The sequence below is a fragment of the Ananas comosus genome, unplaced genomic scaffold (assembly GCF_001540865.1).
Source record: "Ananas comosus cultivar F153 unplaced genomic scaffold, ASM154086v1, whole genome shotgun sequence".
NCBI classification, from domain to species: Eukaryota; Viridiplantae; Streptophyta; class Magnoliopsida; order Poales; family Bromeliaceae; genus Ananas; species Ananas comosus.
In genome coordinates this window covers 15,273-35,694 of record NW_017893414.1, presented here as the reverse complement: position 1 = coordinate 35,694, position 20,422 = coordinate 15,273, and the positions used below count along the sequence as shown (strand labels likewise).

The window sequence follows — 20,422 nt, the reverse complement described above, 5'->3', positions numbered from 1 at the left end:
ATATTATTTTATATAATTAAAATATATATTATATATAATTATATATAGACACTACAAAAAATAGGGCAATACCAGCAGTTAAAACTGCTGAAAAGAATACAAAAACTGCTGTAATATTTGCTCCAGGCAGTTTTAAAACTGGCTGGTAAGAAGTGTAGGTGACTCGTTTAATTAGCCTTACTGGTCATACTACCTTTCCGCAGCACTTTACTACCACTGGTGAACATAGATCTCAGCACAGTTTAGCTTAAGCCGTTCGGTTAAACTACAAACAAAACACTGGCATAAACGATGTCAACGAACAGTTTTGACCGTTCGGCAATTTGAAACTAATTATGAAAAAAAATACTAAATATCAACAAATTATAATAGGGCTTTTTCATTGATATTAATTGCTTAAAAACCAACATCTATAAATCCGCTAAAAAAATAAGTCATATTATCTAAATTGCAATAAGTGATACAATCATTCTTGAAACAACAATAAAATGATCTAGAGCAGTGATAAATGCAACAAAATAAAATTTTATATTTTAATCAGAAATCAATGCAATAGAAATTATTTTGAACCGCAAAATGTTTCGACGTTAAGAAAAAGGAACAGTGAAAAGCTCCAGCTAAACATTTCAATCGAACATAAATCATAGCTTTTGTTGCTTCTATCTGAAACAAAGAAAATTAATAACATATGAGATGCAGTAAGCTCATTCCAACGAAGAAATCTATCATAAGTCAACATAATAGGCAAAAAATAAAGAGTATCAAAATTGAATTTCTATCTATTAAAGTACTTTCTACTCAACAAACTTGACTACTATAAAAATTCATAGAATCTAAATGAATAAAAACACGACCTGATTCCTAAAAACACAATAGTATGGATAGATTAAGAACATACGATTCAAATAAATCTTTCACATTTACCTTAAAGTATTAAGATCATGTTATTACACTGAAGTTCTATATCTGATCTGTCACCTCTTTGGGAAATTTTTTCTATCCGAATTACTTATTATAGTAACACACAAATAATATAACTCAGAGCCCTGTTAAGAGACTTATTGTATCAAATAATACACTTATGGTTATGCAGTTGAGCATTGCGCAAAGAATTATTGTTTTTCCAATCAACGTCAAGTGTTGGAGCTGGAAAAGTAAAAGGACAAACGAAATACTGGTAAGGACTTTTGAAGCCTACAAGCATTAGTTAAGTATAATCTTAAATTTATAGGTAACGTAATTCTAAGTGAAATCAAACAATATCAGCACCTGAATGAAACTCAAATTGTTGTTTACACTCCCAGTCTTCGTGTGTGTCCACACAATAGCAGTTTTGTCAACACTCCACTAAGGAGGAAATCACCTTTTGTTCCATTTTCAAAGAAAATATTGGTCCCTTGATGTTGATCAAAGTATTCTTCAACTCCCTGTCATCGTTATGAACCAACACAAAGATAATACCAGTTAGTATTACAACGAAAGAATGCAAAACCCAAATGAAATAAGTTACATAAAGTTATTGTGAATTGAAAGTAATTAGGCTGCAAGGATGAGACAGCAGTGAATGGGGGAAAGTACAAAATCGTTGGAGCTAAAGAAGCATTTCTGTCCATTAGGCTATTATTGTCTCTTTATCACTAAGTAAGCTGAGCGATTGTCCTCAGCTCCTGCTGAGTATAGGGCTTCGGCTCTATTAATAACTCATTAATGTCATAGATAGTATATATGCTTATAATCTCGTTCAATTCATTAAAACAGCTCAGAACCATAAAATAGGACTAACCTAATTGTTTAAAAGTAGACTGTTCGGGTCATATGACAATATAAAGTGATGAACCATAAGCAATTTCTTCAAGGAAAAATCAAAGCCTTACCATCCTTACTCCATATTCTTGCATGTCCATCATATGAACCTGTAGCTAGTAAAGTACCTTCTCCCTGTAATAGTTCCACATAGGAAAAGAATATGAGAAAAAGGTTCCAAATAGTACAATGAGAGGAGAAAGAGAAACCAATTGCAGAATACAAATTTGTGAATAAGAAAGATAATATAGAAGCAGATTTGTTATTTCAAGAGAAAAGGAAATCACTGAGAGAGAGAGAGAGAGAGAGAGAGAGAGAGAGAGAGAGAGAGAGACTACATTCCAATCAAGTGTGGTGACATCCTTGCTCTTCTCATTAGTTCGCCCTTTAAAATGTTTCAGAACATGAGCAGTTGGGGGAAATGCTTGCACACTAGAACCACAAGGACCATCTGGAATCGTCCAAATTCTTGCCGTTGAATCCCCAGACCTGCCCAATCACAAAATGACTCAAATTGCTTCTTGTAACTGGAGCGAATGTCTAAGACATATGCACATGGAAGCAAATTAGCATTTCAAGTTGCAAAATTTGTGCTTGAAGATTCTGAGAGGACAGCTACGACAAGCTTAATTGAAGCTCTTGGAGCTTGATGTCTGAACTTGAATATGTCAACCAGTGGGGACATTACTCTATGTTCATAATAGTTTGCAAATTAGAATGAAAAGAGTAGGTAAAAAGAGGTCTATTAGTGGAGCTTGCAATAGAAGAAACTAAGTGCAACATATGAAACTACCTTAAAACTTTTGCAGGTTTTTTCTTCCTAGTAGATTCCTCTTCCACATCTACTTTAGGACTCGCCTCTTCAGGTTTTTTCTTCCTAGTATATTGCTCTTATATCAAGTTATCTAATAACAGATCAATTTTTCTGAATTCAGAGTAAAAAAGTTTACAACCAACTCCATTTGATGTAAAACTACATCAAAACTTCAAATAGGATCAGTTAGCATAAGAAAGGGACTTGCATTAAGTTATAGGATCAGTTACTAGGTGAAAACAAGTTTCTACAACCAAGGCAATCAAAAGCAAGGCAATCGGAAGAGAAAATATTTGATCCAAAAATCTTACCTAGAACTGCGACTTCATGTAAACTATTTTAATTTAGATCAGGAACATCAAATAAAATCCTATAAACATATATCTACATATAACCATGTTTAGTTTACATGAGAAACATCAAGTTCATAATATTGTCTATCAGCTTCAGGAACCAAGTTAAGCAAAACACTATTCAAAGTAAACAGAAAACTAGATAAAATCAACTAAAGGCTGATGATAAGACTAACCTTAACAGTTGAGAGAACAAGAGTAGCATGCCTCGCTTGCCATTCGCTAAGATCCTGCCGAACATTCGACACTGTAGGAACCTCAGATATTTCTGGTTCATCTACACATGAAAAGAACAGAACACTCCGCATTAAATTGGGCAAACAACATCAAATTCCAACGAGGAACAGGAAAAAAATTCCTAACAACTTCAATAACAATAGGAACGCAAGAGAACTCACTACATTACTAACACAATGAAATTAACAACTTCAAATGACACTAATCTATATACGCCATTTCTTCGATCCAAACACCAACGGAATCCAATCGTGAACCTAAAATCAAACAAAGAGAAGAGATCGATTGAAACCAAAACCTTCCATGGGAAAATCGCGGAAGGTGCTGATCGTGATCCCCTTCACGAACTCCCTGAGCTCCTCCGTGACCCCGAACTGCTTGAGCTCGTCATCGGCAGCGGGAGATCCAGATCCGGATCCAGCGGAGATGGACGGGATTGGGGGAATCGGGGGGATCAGGGGGATGGGGATATCAGAAGCTAGGGTTTTGATCTGCCCCGCGGCGCGGAGGGCCTCGGAGCGGAGGAGATCGGCCTTCTTCGTCGCCTCCGCCGCGATCTCCCGCGACTTCTTCGCCGTCTCGGAGACGAGCTCCTGCGAGAGGCGCGCGGCGCCCATGGTGAGCTCCTGCGACCGCTTCGCCGCCTCCCCCGCGAATATCCTAGCCCTCTCCTGAGAGAGAGAGCTCAGAGATGGAGAGCTCGTGGTGGAGATCGAGCTCGTGGTGGAGCTCGAAGCTCGCGATGGAGAAGGGAGAAGCTTCGATTTGAAAAAAAAAAAAAAAAGGGAAAGGGAGAGAGGGAGAGAGATGGAGAGCTCAGAATTTAGAACTAAGCAAGTGACTGTTGAGGCCCAATTGTAGCCCAGTTGGTAAAATAAGTTAATATAATTGGGCCAATATTATTTATACAACTAAAAATTATTATCACTATACTGGCGGTTTACTAAATATTACAAAAAATATAAAAAAATGCTGGTATAATATAGTTTTACCAGCAGTTAGCTTAACTGTTGGCTAAAAAACTGCTGGAACAAACTTTATTTGTTGTAGTGAGAGTTTGACTACTATATATACTTTTATGAGTATAAATCCCTATATACTCATAAGTTTTCGACCGTTAGATCTATTCTTTTGATCATTTTCATCCGTTAAATCATACTATTCAACGAACCACCCACTCAATCTTGGGGGACCACTATCATTCTAATCGCACATCCAACGGTTGAAAATTTATAAGTATAAAGGGGTTTATACTTATAAGAGTATAGTAGCCCGAGTATATATATAGGCTGCGTTTAGTTCGGGTATAAGTAAGAACTGTTAGTTCTAGGGATAGGTACAAGTTCAGGTATAAGCAGGAACTAGACCAATTTTGCGTTTGGATGAAAATTGGATTGTTCCTAAGAATAAGATAAATAGTATTTGGATGGTTAGATTGGAACAAGAGAAATAAGAGTTATAATTTGAAATTAAAATTATATTATGTAATTAATAGTAATAAAAATATTACTTAAAAATAAATAAGAAATTAATTATTAATAATTAATTATAAATAATAATTATTATTAATAATTAATTATAAATAATAAATTAATAATATGGATGATCTAATTAATAATAATAATAATTATTATTAATTATTAATAAATAATAATAATTATTAATTATTCTTATTAATTAATTATAAATAATAAATTAATAATAATATTGATTATCTAATTATTAATAATAATTAATATTAATATTTATTAATAAATAATAATAATTATTATTATTTAATTATAAATAATAAATTAATAATAATATCCATTATCTAATTATTAAGAATAAGAATTATTAATTAATTATTAATAAATAATAATTATTATTAATTATTAATTATTAATTATAAATAATAAATTAATAATAATATCGATTATCTAATTATTAAGAATAAAAATTATTAATAATTATTAATAAATAATAATTATTATTAATTATAAATAATTAATTATAAATAATAAATTAATAATAATATCGATTATCTAATTATTAAGAATAAAAATTATTAATAATTAATAATAAATAATAATAATTATTAATTATTAATAATTAATTATAAATAATAAATTAATAATAATATCGATTGTCATTAAGAATAATAATTATTAATAAAAAAATAATGAATATTATTAATTATTTATAATTAATTATAAATAATAAATTAATAATAATAATTATCTAATTATTAATATTTAATTATAAATAATAAATTATTTAAATTATTTAATTATTAAAGTAATAAATAATGATTTAAATATATTAATTAGATTAATTAATAATTTACTGCCATTAAAATTAAATTTAGATTTTAATTAATCTTGTTCTCATCAAGGAACAAGCTTGTTCCAGGAAACGGGTGGAACAGCAGTTCCAGCCTTATACCAGCTAGTTCCAGATTCCCGGAAACAGCAGTTCCCGGGAACCAAACATTGCGTTTGGGAACAAAGAGGGGAACAAGGGCTTATTCCCTCCCTTGTTCCCGAACCAAACACTACCATAGAGAATTAGGCTACTATACTATTAATAGCACAAACCGCTTGCTATTAGGTTTTCGGCCCTTGGATGAAAAGATGTGCGGTTAGGATAATAGTAGTCCCCTAGGGTTGAGTGGGTGGCTAGTTGAATATTATGATCTAACAGATGAAAAGGACTAAAGGGATAGATCTAACAGCAGAAAACTCGATAGCACCAAATGCTTGGAACTATCGATAATATAATAGCCGGACGCTATATATGTATATAGGCAGATCTAACGGCAAAAAACTCAATAGTACAAAGCACTTAGCACTATAAATAGTATAGATAGTATATTAGTTGGACGTATAATAGCCGGACTCTATATATGTATATAGGCAGATCTAACGGCAAAAAGCTCAATAGTACAAAGCACTTAGTACTATAAATAGCATAGATAGTATATTAGCTGGACTATATATATATATATATATATATAAGAGAGAAGAAAGAGAAGTGAGGAAAGAGAAAAGACGCAGAGAGGAAGAGCCCAACTGTCAATTTAATGCGATAGCTACTAATGCTATCGGTACTAATCGAATTTTATGTGCTTACATCATATTATCAACTAGATCAAACCCACTCAACCCGTAGAGAGATCACTATCATTCTAACCGCGCAAACTTTCTTTATCCAAAGTTGAATACTACTAATAGCAATGTGGTGGTATATTTAATAGTATATATATTACTATATATATATATATACTTATATAATAATATATATTATAATATAATATATATATATATACTATGAATATATATATAATTAGCTCGGAATATACAACAAAACGCGCTCCGTTTCCAATCCATCTTTTTTCCAAATGATGGAGCTCCAAATCGATGAGTGGTACTGTTGAAAATGATCTATACCATTTGAAGATATATGAAATCAAATTCATCACTTTTTCGATATATTTCTCATTGTTCATCAAGTGATAAAAATACACGGCTGAAAATGAATAACCTCTAAAAAGTATAGATAGGAATTTTGTAATCAAGATCGAGAGTATACAGGATCTTGTTTCTAATAGTATTAAAGAATATTATCTATACAAAAATTCATACCCTTAGGATAGCTTTAGCATATTCACGTTAACGAAGATAACGCTCAATACTCGACTATTAACAATTATAAATGGAAACCCCTTATGATCATTCGCTCAATATATCGAAAAAATTTGAAATTTGACATTCTAGATACTTCAAGTGATATATGATCATGTTAAACGATTGCCGATACAATCGATTGAAGCTTACCATCCACGAAAAACAAATTAGGCTGCAACAGAGACCCAGTTGCGACTCGATAAGCAACCAGCTCAACTCTCCCTCTCTTGCCCCCTCTCTCTAATATCTTTCTCTCTACTCTCTCTCTTTTCTAATACTTCATAATATATATATATAATATATATATATATATATTAATAATATATGTAGTGTCGCAGAGTTTGGATAGGATTGGCTACAGTTTTAGTGGCTGGTCGATACGTCTGGAGAGTGTCGGACTGAGTCGGAGTCGTTTCTGCACGAAATGGATGCGGAAATGGACTTGGCGCACTCAAATAAGGAAAACTGAAGTTTTGCCAGATTCGGGAGCCCAGAACTGGCCTTGGGTCGCCCAGAAGTTGAGTGCAGAATTGATCTGAACTGGAAGCCAATTCGGGTCCATGTTTCGGGCGCCCGGATGTGGGTCCAAAAATTCACTTTGGAAGTATCGATCGTGTTGACACGTGGCTGGTGGTTGGTGAGGTCCGCCAGAGTCAGATAGGGGCGCAGCACACCACGGGCGGAGTCCGAGGAGGAAGCTTTGTGTAGCCTGGAGGATTCGGGCACCCATAATGTGGGTCCGGGCGCTCGGAAGTGCCCGAGTCTGCAGGGACACCAGATTGCAGCAGTTGTTCTTGGGGCTTATTCTACCATTCTAGTACCCTATAAATAGGTGGAGAGTGACCCTGGTGAGCTCTTTTCACTCTCTCTTCACAGTAGCACCTCTGATTTCTCCTCCACTTCTCGATTTTCCTCGGATTTCATCCAATCTTTCAATTGGAAGGTGGCGGAGTGCGGATTTTGAAGTTTTCTAGCGACGACCTTCGGTGTTTTGGCTGGTATGCGACGTAGAAAGATTGGATTGCTGTAAAACTTGGTTTGCTGGATTTTAGACTTCCAGAGGAATCAACGAAGCCCAGAATTGCAGATTTTGATTGAGATTAGCTTGGTCAATTTCATATTTTTCTGGACTGTTGGTGACTTTGAGCTGAAAATCTGATTTTTGGGTTTTTCTTCGTGCTATCTTTGGATGCTGGGTGTTTTTGGACCTAAGACACATACTCCATCCTACTCCACTGGATTTGAGACCTTCCATACCAGATTTGGATGTGATTAGGTAAGTTTGGACATTAGAGTTGGGTTAATTTAACTTAAGTGCTGAAAATTTGTATTGATTGTGACATTTTGATGGATTTTAGTAGATTTGGAGGTTCAGATCTGAATTGTGGACCCTTGCTGGCTGAGAGGGAGTTCGGCTGAGTTTCCAGCATCTCCGAGATCTTCTTGCTGCCAGGAATTAACTTTTGAGGTGGGTTTATCATCGGTTTTCTCCCCTAAGTATAATGCATAGTAGACATGTATAATTTCAGCTTTGGTATATCAAGTTTAGCTCGAATTCATGATTAGCTTGTTGTTGAAATCTGAATTTGGAGCACACTGTAGTAATTAGATAAATTATACATGTTCGACTGGAAATTTGACTTAGGAGAAAATCAGTGATTTTACCCTGTCATATGCTTAAACTACTAGATTTAGCTCTAGGAGCCGTGGTTTGATTGTATCACTGCTGTTTCAGCGCGGTGGGTATCCGGGGTAGTTTAGAATGCATTTACGCTCGTGCTGGGATACTGAGCTTATTTTTACAGCAGAGTCTAGGCTGTTTCAGGTTGTTGGGTGCCGTCGGGGTGGACGGTGGACCCAGATTTCTATTTTTGGTCTCAGATTGTGCCAAGAGCACGTGAGTTTGGTTTCTAGACCTGTTTTGACCCTAGCTACTTGATTTTGGCTTGTTAGAACCTGATTGAGCTCGACAGAGATACACTGCATACTCGGTTGGGTAGCTCCCACGAGTGCCACTCCGGAGACGGGTGCGGTGCTTTTGCATTGGTGTCGTTCGTGCAGGTTGAACTTGCTCTCCACAGACTGGTTAGTGTGGAGGTAGCTGTATAGTCGCAACCGGGCGGGACGGATGTGTTCACAGTCCCAGGGACAGGTATGATTACAGTTCTTATTTGAGATCGGGTCTGAGTTGATATTGTTCTACAGAGGGTTAGAGTTAAAGCATAATAGTATAGCGGTATTTAGCTGTAGATTTGTTCTAGCTTTTTTTACTATTCCTGCTTATTCCTGTAGACTTAGTGGGTGGACTGATGAGTTTGAGGGCGATACCCACTGAGGACTACTTCTTTTTGTAGTAGTTCTCACGCCCAATTGTTACCATTGTTTTGCAGAGCCGTCGCCTTCGGCTGCTGCTATTGCTGATCTTGATCGTGGCAAGGGCGTCGCGAGTTAGAGCTCTTCCAGTCGAGTTGCAGAGCTAGAGGAGCACCAGGCTACAGGTAGTTGTAGTTTTTGGGTCTTTACATACAGTTGTTGTTATCTCGCCAGAGCGAGTATTTGTGTACCTGGATCGCATGTATGTATTGAACCACAGTTTTTATATATAGTTTATTTTCCTAGCTGCTCTATACTACTGTTTGTAGTATTGTATGATTACAGGTATTCTACTTTTTCATTTCGTATACAGGGAAAATATCTATGTATACAGCGGGTCTGTTAGCGAGCCCGGAAAAACGAGTAATCGGGACGTAAAAACAATAGTGATATATATATATATATATAGATATATATTATATATATATTAGCTAGGGGTATACATATTCGGTTAGCCGAGGCTCGTGCTACTTAATTGTTTTCAATGATGCGGCTTCCAACGATACGATCGGCTCCGTTTAGACTATGATCTACACCTATAAAAGCATTTGGAAACTAAATTTTATTAATTTTTTCGTATTCATTTACCGTTATCAAAGAGTAGTCTAAAATATGAAGGCTGAAATAATAAAAATCTATAAAAAATGACTGATAAAAGACTTTAATTAAGATAGAGGTACTAATAATTTACTTAATGTTGAAAGAAATTTTCTATAAAATTTATCATAAGATTTGAATTGTTTTACCGTATAATTCAAAACGCATCAAAGTTACCATTAAAATTGTCGAATTTGAGACCTTTTGAGTTACTAACAAAAGTTGATGTCAAAAATTAAAGAAATTTAATTTTCAATTACTTTTAATAGTGTAGATCAAGTGTTACGGAAGCGCATCGTCGATTTGGGAGAGCGCATCATTTAGAAAAAACTTTTGGTAGCAGAAGGGGGGCACTGTGTACCAAGTGGTTTTCACTAAGTTGTTTATCAATGACTGCGGCGGTCTTAAATCGTACGATTCGCGCTCCGTTAGATTTATTACACTATTAGAAGTATTTATGAAATTTAAATTTTTTAATTTTCGACATATTTGCGTAAGTGATCAAAATGTCTGAAAATTATGACAATTTTTTAATGGGTAGATGTGATGTTTGTGAATTTACAGTGAACAATGTCCAAATTGGATGAATTTTAATAGAATGTCTTTTCACATATTTAAGTAAGATCAATCTCTGATATTATTCAAGTCTTTTCTCATCAGGTGTTTATGAATTTTTATTTTTTAGCGTATATATTTTGATGGCATAGTACTACTCGTTTTTCATAGTAAATGATGCGAAAAAATCATGAATTTAGATTTTCAAGCAATACTTTAATATATAGATCAAGTTAACGGAGATAGATCCGTCAGTTGCATTTTGGAAGTCTGCATGATTGAAAAACATTGTCTCAATTCGGGTAGCACGGGCCTCGTGTACGATAGTATACCTATATATATATATTTATATTAATCATATATTATATATTTATTATATATATATTATATAGTTATATTTAATATTATATATTCGAGCTTTTCGAGCTTAAATCGGCGAGTAATATCAAGTCGGTTGAAATTAATTTGGAGCCTAAATTTAAGTCAAGTTGCTTGAATTATTCAAGGCAGAGCTCATGAGCGAGCCGATATCGAGCCGAACACGACGTCAATAACGAGCTGGCTTTGCTCGATTGCAGCGCCTTAATATTAGAATTCTAAGTGTCGTTTATTATTTAACATTTTTTAAGGTTTTTTTTGAGAAAATTCATTACTTTATTAACTATAGTGAAATACCTGCCCCCGCGATGCTGCGAGATATAAAAATATTTTTATAATGATTTTATTTGTTAAAGTATTTTTATATTATTTTATAGTTCTAATTATTATTAAATAAAGTTATATAAAAATATTTAATAAGTTAAATTATTGAATAAAGTCAGTAAAATTGTGTTACGCGCAAAGTTAAGATTTAGTACAACAATTTATTTATTAAAAATTTTATATTGAAAGAATTTAGTAGAATAAATCGTAATCAATAATTATAAAAAATCAATAATAGAAGGAAAATTAAAAGTTATGTAGAAAAAATTATTATAAAATTAATATTTATATATCACATATAAATATATATTATAAATTTGCAGTCATGAAATTTAAATTTGTATTTTTTATCAGCGATTTTACGTTAATTTAAATTGATTATAGTGTGGTAGATTTTATTAAGTGATTTATTACCCATATATTAACAAAATTATTGAAATATATTATTTAATTAATTATGAATAAATTAATATAATTAATTCATTGAGTTTATAGAAGTTTAATTTTAAAATTTTGAAGTTTAAAATTATGAATAAATATTATAAGTTAAATGTAAATTTAGAATTTAAATATAAATATTAAAATTTTAAGTTAACTTGAAAGTATCAAAATTTTAATTTTGATTAGAAAAATTTAAAATTTATAATATATATATATATATACTTATATATTATTATTAGAGAGAGAGAGAGGAAGAGAGGGAGAGAGAGAGAGAGAGAGAGAGACCACCTATGGTGCTTGTAAAAGCACAAAGCACTTGGTGCTTGTAAGTTTTTAACCGTTAAATCTACTATTCGGATCATTTTCAACCATTAGATTATACTATTCAACCAACCACCCATTCAATCCTAGGGGGCCCACATCATCCTAACCGCATATCTTTTAATCCAATAGCTAAAAATCTACAAGCACCAATAACTTGGTACTTTTAAAAGCATAAGAACTCAATTCTATATGTATATGTATTATATTATTATATATATAGAGGGAGAGAGAGTAAAAGAGGGATTGGAAGACACGTGTCACCCTTTGGTCCGCCCAAACCCTCATTTAATGTACTACTACTACTATTTGAAAACTAGAACTAGAACTAGAAAGAATAAATTAGTAGTGAACTGTTCTAGTTTTATATACTCACATATATAAATGTAAATCTTATCATGTCACTTACGAAATTGATCAAATTTCTAATTTGATTAGTTGAAAAAAATGACTTAATTTACAAAAGAGTAATATTTAAAAATATACTAATCTAAAAAAAAAAATATTTGAAGGGGTCGTTTCAGATGCTTATTAAACAAGGGAGTCCTCGTACATTTTTATCTTTAATAAATGGATAAATTGCAATATAATCCTCTGAACTTTCATTTTGATTCTCGGACTTTTAATTAATTTCAACATTTGAGACTCCGATCGAGCTTGTAATAATATTTTAATTCAGTTCCTAAACTATTAACAATGCATCGTTTTAACCCTTACATAAAAGTAAAATATCATTGCATTCACCTATATTCATATCAATGTTCGTACACTATAAATTTATCAATGCTTCATGTTTCTCATCCTTTTTGCTTAGATGGTTGGTATGGTCGAAATATTAATAAAAAATAAGTAATCAATATATAAATAATTGTTGATATATATATGCACTGCACGTAAGCAATTGTTTGCTTTCTAATTGCAAATATATGTAGGGAATAAAGTGAAACCGTTTTTACTTGTTTAGGAATCACAATGTTGAACATGAAAATTTTTTTTTCTGAGTAAACAGAGATTTACCCTATTTGTGTTACAAGTTGAGGGGTCTACAGATGCGACCAAGTTGTCGTGAGGCTTTAAGTAGAAAGATACAAGAATAAGCGTACGTGAAGAAACACAGATACAAGTAGAAAGCTGCCCGAAAGTATCCAAGGGACCACATGGAAAATTTGAGGAACAAAATAAAACTTAGTCGAAATTTCAAATACTGATGGTGCCATTTATCCTTTCGTAAATAGACACTTCTACTTATACACCTACAACTTTTTAAGTGTAAGGCTCAGACCTAAGTCTCTCATAGACCTAGATTTACTCAGTCGTTTATTAACTTTTTTTAATGCTAAAAATTTAAAAGGCTAAATTACAAAAATTTTTCCTGTCAATACCTGCTTTTTTATTTTCTTCCTATCATTAAAAAATCTATACTTTGTCCCCTTAAAAATTAAAAAATGTTCACTTTGACCCCCGCTGCCAGTGTTCCTTTAGAGTTCTGTTTATATTCTATTTTTTATATCAAAAATATACCTGAAATCCTCCTCCTTTCTCATCCTCGGCCGCACCGCCTCACTCTCCGCTGCGCAGCCTCGCCCTTGCCTACCTCTCTGTCTATGCCCGCACGCACGCCCTCGTCCGCCTCTGACGCCTCACCTTCGCCCTTGTCCATGTCTTTCCATTCACACCCACTTCGAAGAAGATGAAGGGTAATTTGGTCATTTTATCACAGCATACTGTACTGTGAACATTTTTTATTTTTTAAGCAGTGTAAAGCATAGGTTTTTAAATGAAATTGGAAAAAAATGAAAAATCGGACACTGACAAAGAGATTTTCTGTAATTTAACCAATTTAAAATATATTTTTAAAGCTAAAAAATAGAGTGTAAGATGTGCACTCTATAATAGAGATTATCGCCAAGATGGATTCTTACACAAACTAAAATCTAATTATAGAAATTTCAAAATAAAGACCTAAACTACTAAAGTGATTTATAAATATCCTTTCCAGAAAACTCTCTTATAATTTTTTTTTTTTCCTTTACCTTTTTATAACTCTCTTAAACCTATACACTCTCAACATTCAAGCTGTTACGTGCATTTAACCCCCTTTTATCGGGTTCCATTACTATTTCATCCATTTCTTATAATTCATGCAAAAAATATCTTTTAAAATGACAAAAATATATTAAAAATTATTATTTTTTTATATGAGGAGTAAGACAATTTGATTATTTTTTCTCTTTATTAATGTCGTATCCTTTTAAAAATATTTTAAAAATTTTTAAGGGGCAAAATATAATTTTTAAAAGTCAAAAAAATAAAAAATGTGTATTTTTTTTAAAAAAAATTTATATTTTAACCTAAATTTATATTTGTTTAAAGCTTTTGCGTAGCCTACACTAGTGTAACTCTAATATTTTACAGAGAGAGGCCATGTAACCGAGGGCACATGCCACCTATGCCTTTCCCTAGTTTTAAAATATTCCTTTTGCTGTTGTTTTTTCTGAGAAAACTGTGAATACAGTCTCGACAAATGAATTAAAAAAAGAAAGCTGTAAGGATCTCCTCCCCATTTTTCCAAATTTTCATACGAGAGTAGCACGAAAAACAATGAGCCCATTTTTCCAAATTTGCTTCCCCATGTTTTAATAAAAAAAAAAAAAAAATGTTTGTCTCAATATTAGAAGAGATTATTGCCTACACCAGATGTATTCATTCACTTCTTGCACCGCATCTTTGTTTTGATAATGGGAAAACTTCAAAAAAACCCTCTGTGGTTTCGTAGTTTCTCACTTGGCCACCCTGTGGTTTAAAATGTATCAATTTGCCTCTCTGTGGTTTCTTTTTTCTCTTTTTCTTATCAATTTCATTATTTTTTTTTTCTTAAATCAGTGATAAAGTTAATTTAAAGAGTACTAAAGTGAATATTTGATAAATCTAGATGAGTATTTGAAGTTTTTTTTGTATATAATTTAATGAAATATTAACGAAAAAGCTACCGAAAAGATAAAAACGAAACCACAGGGGGGCAATTTGATACATTTTAAATCACAGGGCGGCAAAGTGAGAAACTATGAAACCACAGGGGGGGTTTTTGAAGTTTTTCCTTTGATAATTAATGTCTTCAAATTCAAATGTAAATAAAATATGGTTTACAGCATCTAAAGAATCAATGTATGAGAAATTATAATATTTAGAAATCTAATACTTGGGTATTAAATAAATTCATAAAAATAAAGAGTAGTATAGTAATTATAGAACTAATGTTAAATTTATAAGAAATTGATGTGTGAGCAAGGGTAGAATATTTCCAAAAGTAAATCTAGTTGCTTACTTACTAAACATTTCATAATTTTATATTATTACAGCCTGGTGATTTATTGATGTCGAATTTATCTTATATTAACCATTAAAACTATCAAATTGTGAACCACTAGAGGACTAGACAAATACAAAATTTTACGACCCTATATCATATTTAGCGGTGTTAATCCTAGATAACCTACTACCAGAAATGATGCGGAATTAAACTGTACATCGTTTACTTTAAGTATTCTAGCCTAGATCTTGATGTGCACACATTATGATTTCTTACCGCCTCTTAAATGCATGTCATAAATACATTGGTCCTATTTTGATAGCAAAATAATTTATGCAATAATAGTTTTATTGATACGAGGATAATCTTTTGTGATTATAGATGAGCGTTCAAAAAAACTTTTCTAAAATGTCTTGGTATCTTGAATTGGTAGAATATTAATTTTATTTCAAAAAAAATAAGTTAAAGACCAAATATGATATATTATTCTGGATATTTGATCATACTTTTCATCTGTCAAATATTATAATAATTTTTTTAAAAAAAATTTACAAATATACCTAGAAAAATTTTCGTACATTCAAACGAGACCTTCGGTGTATAAGAGTACGGTGGATGCAGTCAATAGTATTTCCAGTACTAAACGTAGCTCAATCAATTCTGCAGTTCGAGATTGACAATCTGTCGGCCCTACTTGGACGTGAAAAGAAGATATTCAATAGTAATATTCTCATATTTTGGATACAAAGATTTGCTTTTATGATTATAAAATAAATATTTAACTTTTGCTCTATTAATTTATTTTTTTTACAAACAAAATTATTTGATGTCGAAATATGATATCTCATTTTACACGTGCAAGTGGCAAAGGGTTTAGTGGTTGGTATTCGAGATTTTAAGTTCGAATCCTAGTTGATTTATATTTTCAGCTAAGTTGAAACATGTAATATGCTATCTTTCTCTCAGAAAGAAAAAAAGATAAACGTCAAATACCGCCCATATGGTTTCACACTTTCTCACTTGTATCAAGTTAGTACTGTATGGTTTCAATTTTTTTTTTTTTTATTTCTTTTTTTTATCATGAGCTCTCGTACATATCTTCGGTTCAAATATAGGTAGAAACAACTTCAGATACGCGTCTAGATTTATCTGATCTATCTTTTTAGTAGCCCCTGTTATGTTTTAACTTTCCATTTGATTTAACGAAATAAAACTTATAGTGCAATATTTAATATAAAGAGAAAATTAATCCACAGGAGTTACTAAGTTGAATGCATTCTTTATCACAGGAGTCTACAAGAGTTAAAAAATTAAAAATATACGGGATAATATTTTAATTTTTCTATGGCACAGAAACTAATATATATGATATATACTATCTAAGGGAACTGGAGTTGTAACTAGGTCGGTAAAATAGTTTACTCGACGCGGGTGCGCCGTGTAGATGCATATGCGCCAAAAGAGGGATCTTTGGTCGGGTTCGGTAGCCCAAGACCCAGAGTCCTCGACATCCTTAGGTTGGTATTCAGATTTCCCACTAAGGTGTTATTCTCTAAGGCGTGGTTGAAGGTGAAGGGGAGAGGCGGGGGGTGGGGGGTAGGGTACTTTTGCGTGGGCTCGGTAAAAAAGAGAACAGATCGAGGAGAAGTCAGCTTGGGCCACACATAATCGTGCGTCCGTGACTACGCGGTGTACTACCAAACAATGCCACCGCGTAGTATATATCTGAGTCATCGTCCCAAAAGCCTCCTACCCCTCCCAAACAGTTCGAAGTCAACCCTTTCAGCTTACCCCTTCTTGTTTATAGTTTTGCTCTGGGGTTACGCACACTGCCTCAGGCTGCACGGTAGTCGAGGTGGAATCGATCTTTTTGCCTCAGCGTGCACTAGCGCAATGGCACGTCGCAAGGACTCAAGCGGGCAAAATGTCATCGTTCTTGCGTGTGTGGCTTAGCTTCGGTGTGTAATCTGAGGCTTTAGTCGTAGTGTGTAGTGGCGCGGGGCGTTCGGCAGCGACTTTCACCGGGACTTCGACTATCTGTGGGCGGCGGGTGAGAACGCGGGATCTGACGGCGCCCGGCTCTGCAGAGCCTCTGCGTCTCGGACAGCGGGTCGGGGCGCCTCGCGGAGCGAGTGCAAGAACGGGTCCTTGTTTGGGCTTCGATCTGCACGATCTTAAGCTGCGTGGCGGGCGGCTCCCCTGGCACCAGTGTGTTGATAGTGTGGAGTTCTGTCTTGCGTTGGTGTTGAAAGGATGGAGATAATTAATAGATTGCATATCTTGCAGCCAACACTCTAGCCACACCATTAATTTTTTCATTTTTTATTGCTCAAAAATTATTTTTTTAATTTTGTGAACTCTATAACGCAGCGGCTGCAAGATTACATAAACATATCTCTTTGTTGTGTAACAATCAAAAGATCTTATTGAATTAATTTATCTGGTATCTAAAATGGCAAAAAACTACTCCTATAAATCACTATCCCTTTTATATTTTACTTTTCTATTTTTAAGGAAGAGATTATTTGACTTTTCTCGAAATGTATAATTATACAATGCACTTAATTCTCACATTACTTTTATTTCGCGGTACACTTCCTGTTCACACATTTTTCGTAGTATAATTGATAATTATTGATTACTATATCCATATTGAGAATAAAAAAATTTATTTGTAGTAGCTAGCAGTATCTCTTCAATTAAGTTACTAATTGAGAAAAATAAAATTTTTTATGCCATTCCCATTATTCTAAAGAGAGATAACTAGACATCTGAGATTCATAAGTTACTCGACTCCACCATAAGAACTTTAATATATACAGCAGATTAATGATAGAATAGTGCAATTTGTGACTGCATTTAAATGCTACAAAATATTCCTTATAATTGTAAGAGAGCAAAATAAGATAATGTTTATTAGCTGACGGGATAGGTGATAATAAAATATTTATAACGAATGTTCTTTCTTTTATGCATATAATAAAATAGGTATCCTTGAAGTGTAAAACTTCGTCTGTAAAATTGTTAAAAATCTGGTTGTGCTATTTTTGATTTAAGCGTGTCCTTTTCAGATGGCCTCAAACTATTCTCACAAATATGTTGTGATTTAATGGAGCATTTTGTTATTTCGTGAAATATTTTACAGTTAATATAATAAAAACCAGTCGAACTCTAACAAAGTTTGATAATTATTTTCCGAATTTGGTGAAATAAAAAGAAACGAAATATATAACAGTGACATTAAAATTTCTGAAGCTCAGTATATATATATTCATTTCAAACATCTTCTTCAGTTGGTAATTAAACTTTGACATCAAATAAAATTGAATGTTATTAGTTCGATGATTCGGATTGATGTCATAGTAGATATGCTCTGGAGGAGCGACGCACGACGAGGTCGACTTCGAGTTCCTCGGCAATGTTAGCGGAGAGCCTTACATTCTTCACACCAATATATTCAGCCATGGGAAGGGAGGCAAGGAGCAGCAGTTCTACTTGTGGTTTGATCCCACACAGGATTTTCACACCTATTCCATACTGTGGAATCCATTAAACATCATGTGAGTACTGCTTACTATTATTCTAAATACAAAACTGCAGAATTAGGGCATATTTTTTTAATAAGCAACCGTGACATCTCAATAGTCCAATAATATCGAATGAAAAAACAAAATTATGATTGAAAATATAAGAACTAAGAACTCTAGTAATAATAATTAAACTTAAATATTTTTTGCGCCAGATTAGATCGCTATATTTGGTACAAAAGAATAGAACCTGACTGAAAACTTTTCTTTCTTTTTTTTAAAGATTAAAAAAATACTCTGTACTTAATATTTGATGTAATTTTAGAGTCTCAAACGTATCAAACTATTTTGACACTAACACCTTATTTATCTGATAAGCCGGACTTAACAAATTTGTGTACTACGAATCCCTATTTTTCTGTCAAACAATGTAATTATTCTAATAAGATTCATTAATTTTACACACACAATCAAACTAAATGGAAATTCACAATTAAAACTTATTTTAGCATGTTTTGCACAAGCACTTTCTACTAGTTATTTTAAAAGCATGATTTATAATTTTGTTCTCCTGTTCTCGATCAGCCTATTCGTCGACGACACTCCAATTCGAGTGTTCAAGAACTACGAGGCGTACGGCGTGCCGTTCCCGAAGAACCAGCCGGTGAGGGCCTTCGCGAGCATCTGGGACGCCGACGACTGGGCGACGCAGGGTGGGCGGATCAAGACGGACTGGTCGAAGGCTCCCTTCGTGGCGTCGTACAGAAACTTCAGGGCGAACGCGTGCATATGGACGGGAGATTACCCGGCGTGCGGCGACACGAAATGGATGCAGCAGGAGCTGGACTGGTGGAGCTGGATGACACTAAGTTGGGTCCGGATGAACTACCTGCTCTACGACTACTGCACGGACACAAAGCGGTTCGGGTACGGATTCCCGCCCGAGTGCGCTCTGCCCAATTAGAGATCGATGAACTTTGATTGGAAATATTCTATTTATTCTTTTGTAGTAAATTAATTGCTGCTTTAACTTTTAAGTAGAAGCTTGAGAAACATTTAATCACTAATTTTTGTAAATTAATTGCTGTTTTATTTTTAATCAGTGAAAAAAAATGGAACACAAGATAAGAAAACTTTTATTAGAACCACTGGCTACGAAGTAATATATATTGAATTGAATTTTATAAAAATTATTCTCTTTTGAATAATATATTATCACTACACACGTGGCGGGTCTGGAATGTCCATTACGATGCACAGTCCTTTGAATCGGATCACTTAATTTTCATTCGGAATTCGTGTTAGGAAACTTTTGGGCCTTGCCCAGGCCCACACCAGTCCAAAAATGTGGCGTGTCTAATGAAACTCATTCAATCTAAAAGCTTAAGCCAATTAGTTCTAGACCTATTATAAACTGGTTTGATTAGATATTTTATATTCTTGAGCTCATTCAGTTTTGCACTGGATTTGGAACTTATTAACAAATGGTATAAAAACTGATGATTTGATTTATCTTGACTATATCTCTAAGCGATATGGCGGGGTGGAGTTAGTGGCGCTCTTACGAACATAATATGTTCGTGAAGAGAAATCATGATAATGCGATATGACTGTTTCGTGCACTAAGGGGGCGTTTGGATTGACGAATCTGTAGATCCAACGTAAGTCAAGTGTAGTGGTGTTTGAGTTTTCCTGATGTGTGATTATTTTTTTGTTGTTTGTTT

The 20,422-nt window shown here is 33.6% G+C and overlaps 2 protein-coding genes across 2 annotated transcripts; one reads left to right on the top strand and one right to left on the bottom strand.

Moving 5' to 3' along the window:
• Positions 1-1,855: 1,855 nt before the first annotated feature.
• On the bottom strand, positions 1,856-3,919 carry LOC109705987. Its single transcript, XM_020226801.1, has 4 exons — positions 3,506-3,919; positions 3,147-3,247; positions 2,146-2,292; positions 1,856-1,938 (listed from the first exon to the last, which is right to left on the bottom strand). Exons 1-3 carry the CDS (start codon positions 3,822-3,824, stop codon positions 2,236-2,238), a joined length of 477 nt encoding a protein of 158 aa, XP_020082390.1. The 5' UTR covers positions 3,825-3,919; the 3' UTR covers positions 1,856-1,938; positions 2,146-2,235.
• Positions 3,920-17,064: 13,145 nt separating this feature from the next.
• Positions 17,065-19,838, top strand: LOC109705991 (xyloglucan endotransglucosylase/hydrolase protein 24-like). Its single transcript, XM_020226805.1, has 4 exons — positions 17,065-17,111; positions 17,164-17,413; positions 18,538-18,731; positions 19,284-19,838. Exons 1-4 carry the CDS (start codon positions 17,065-17,067, stop codon positions 19,660-19,662), a joined length of 870 nt encoding a protein of 289 aa, XP_020082394.1. The 3' UTR covers positions 19,663-19,838.
• The last annotated feature ends 584 nt before the right edge of the window (positions 19,839-20,422 follow it).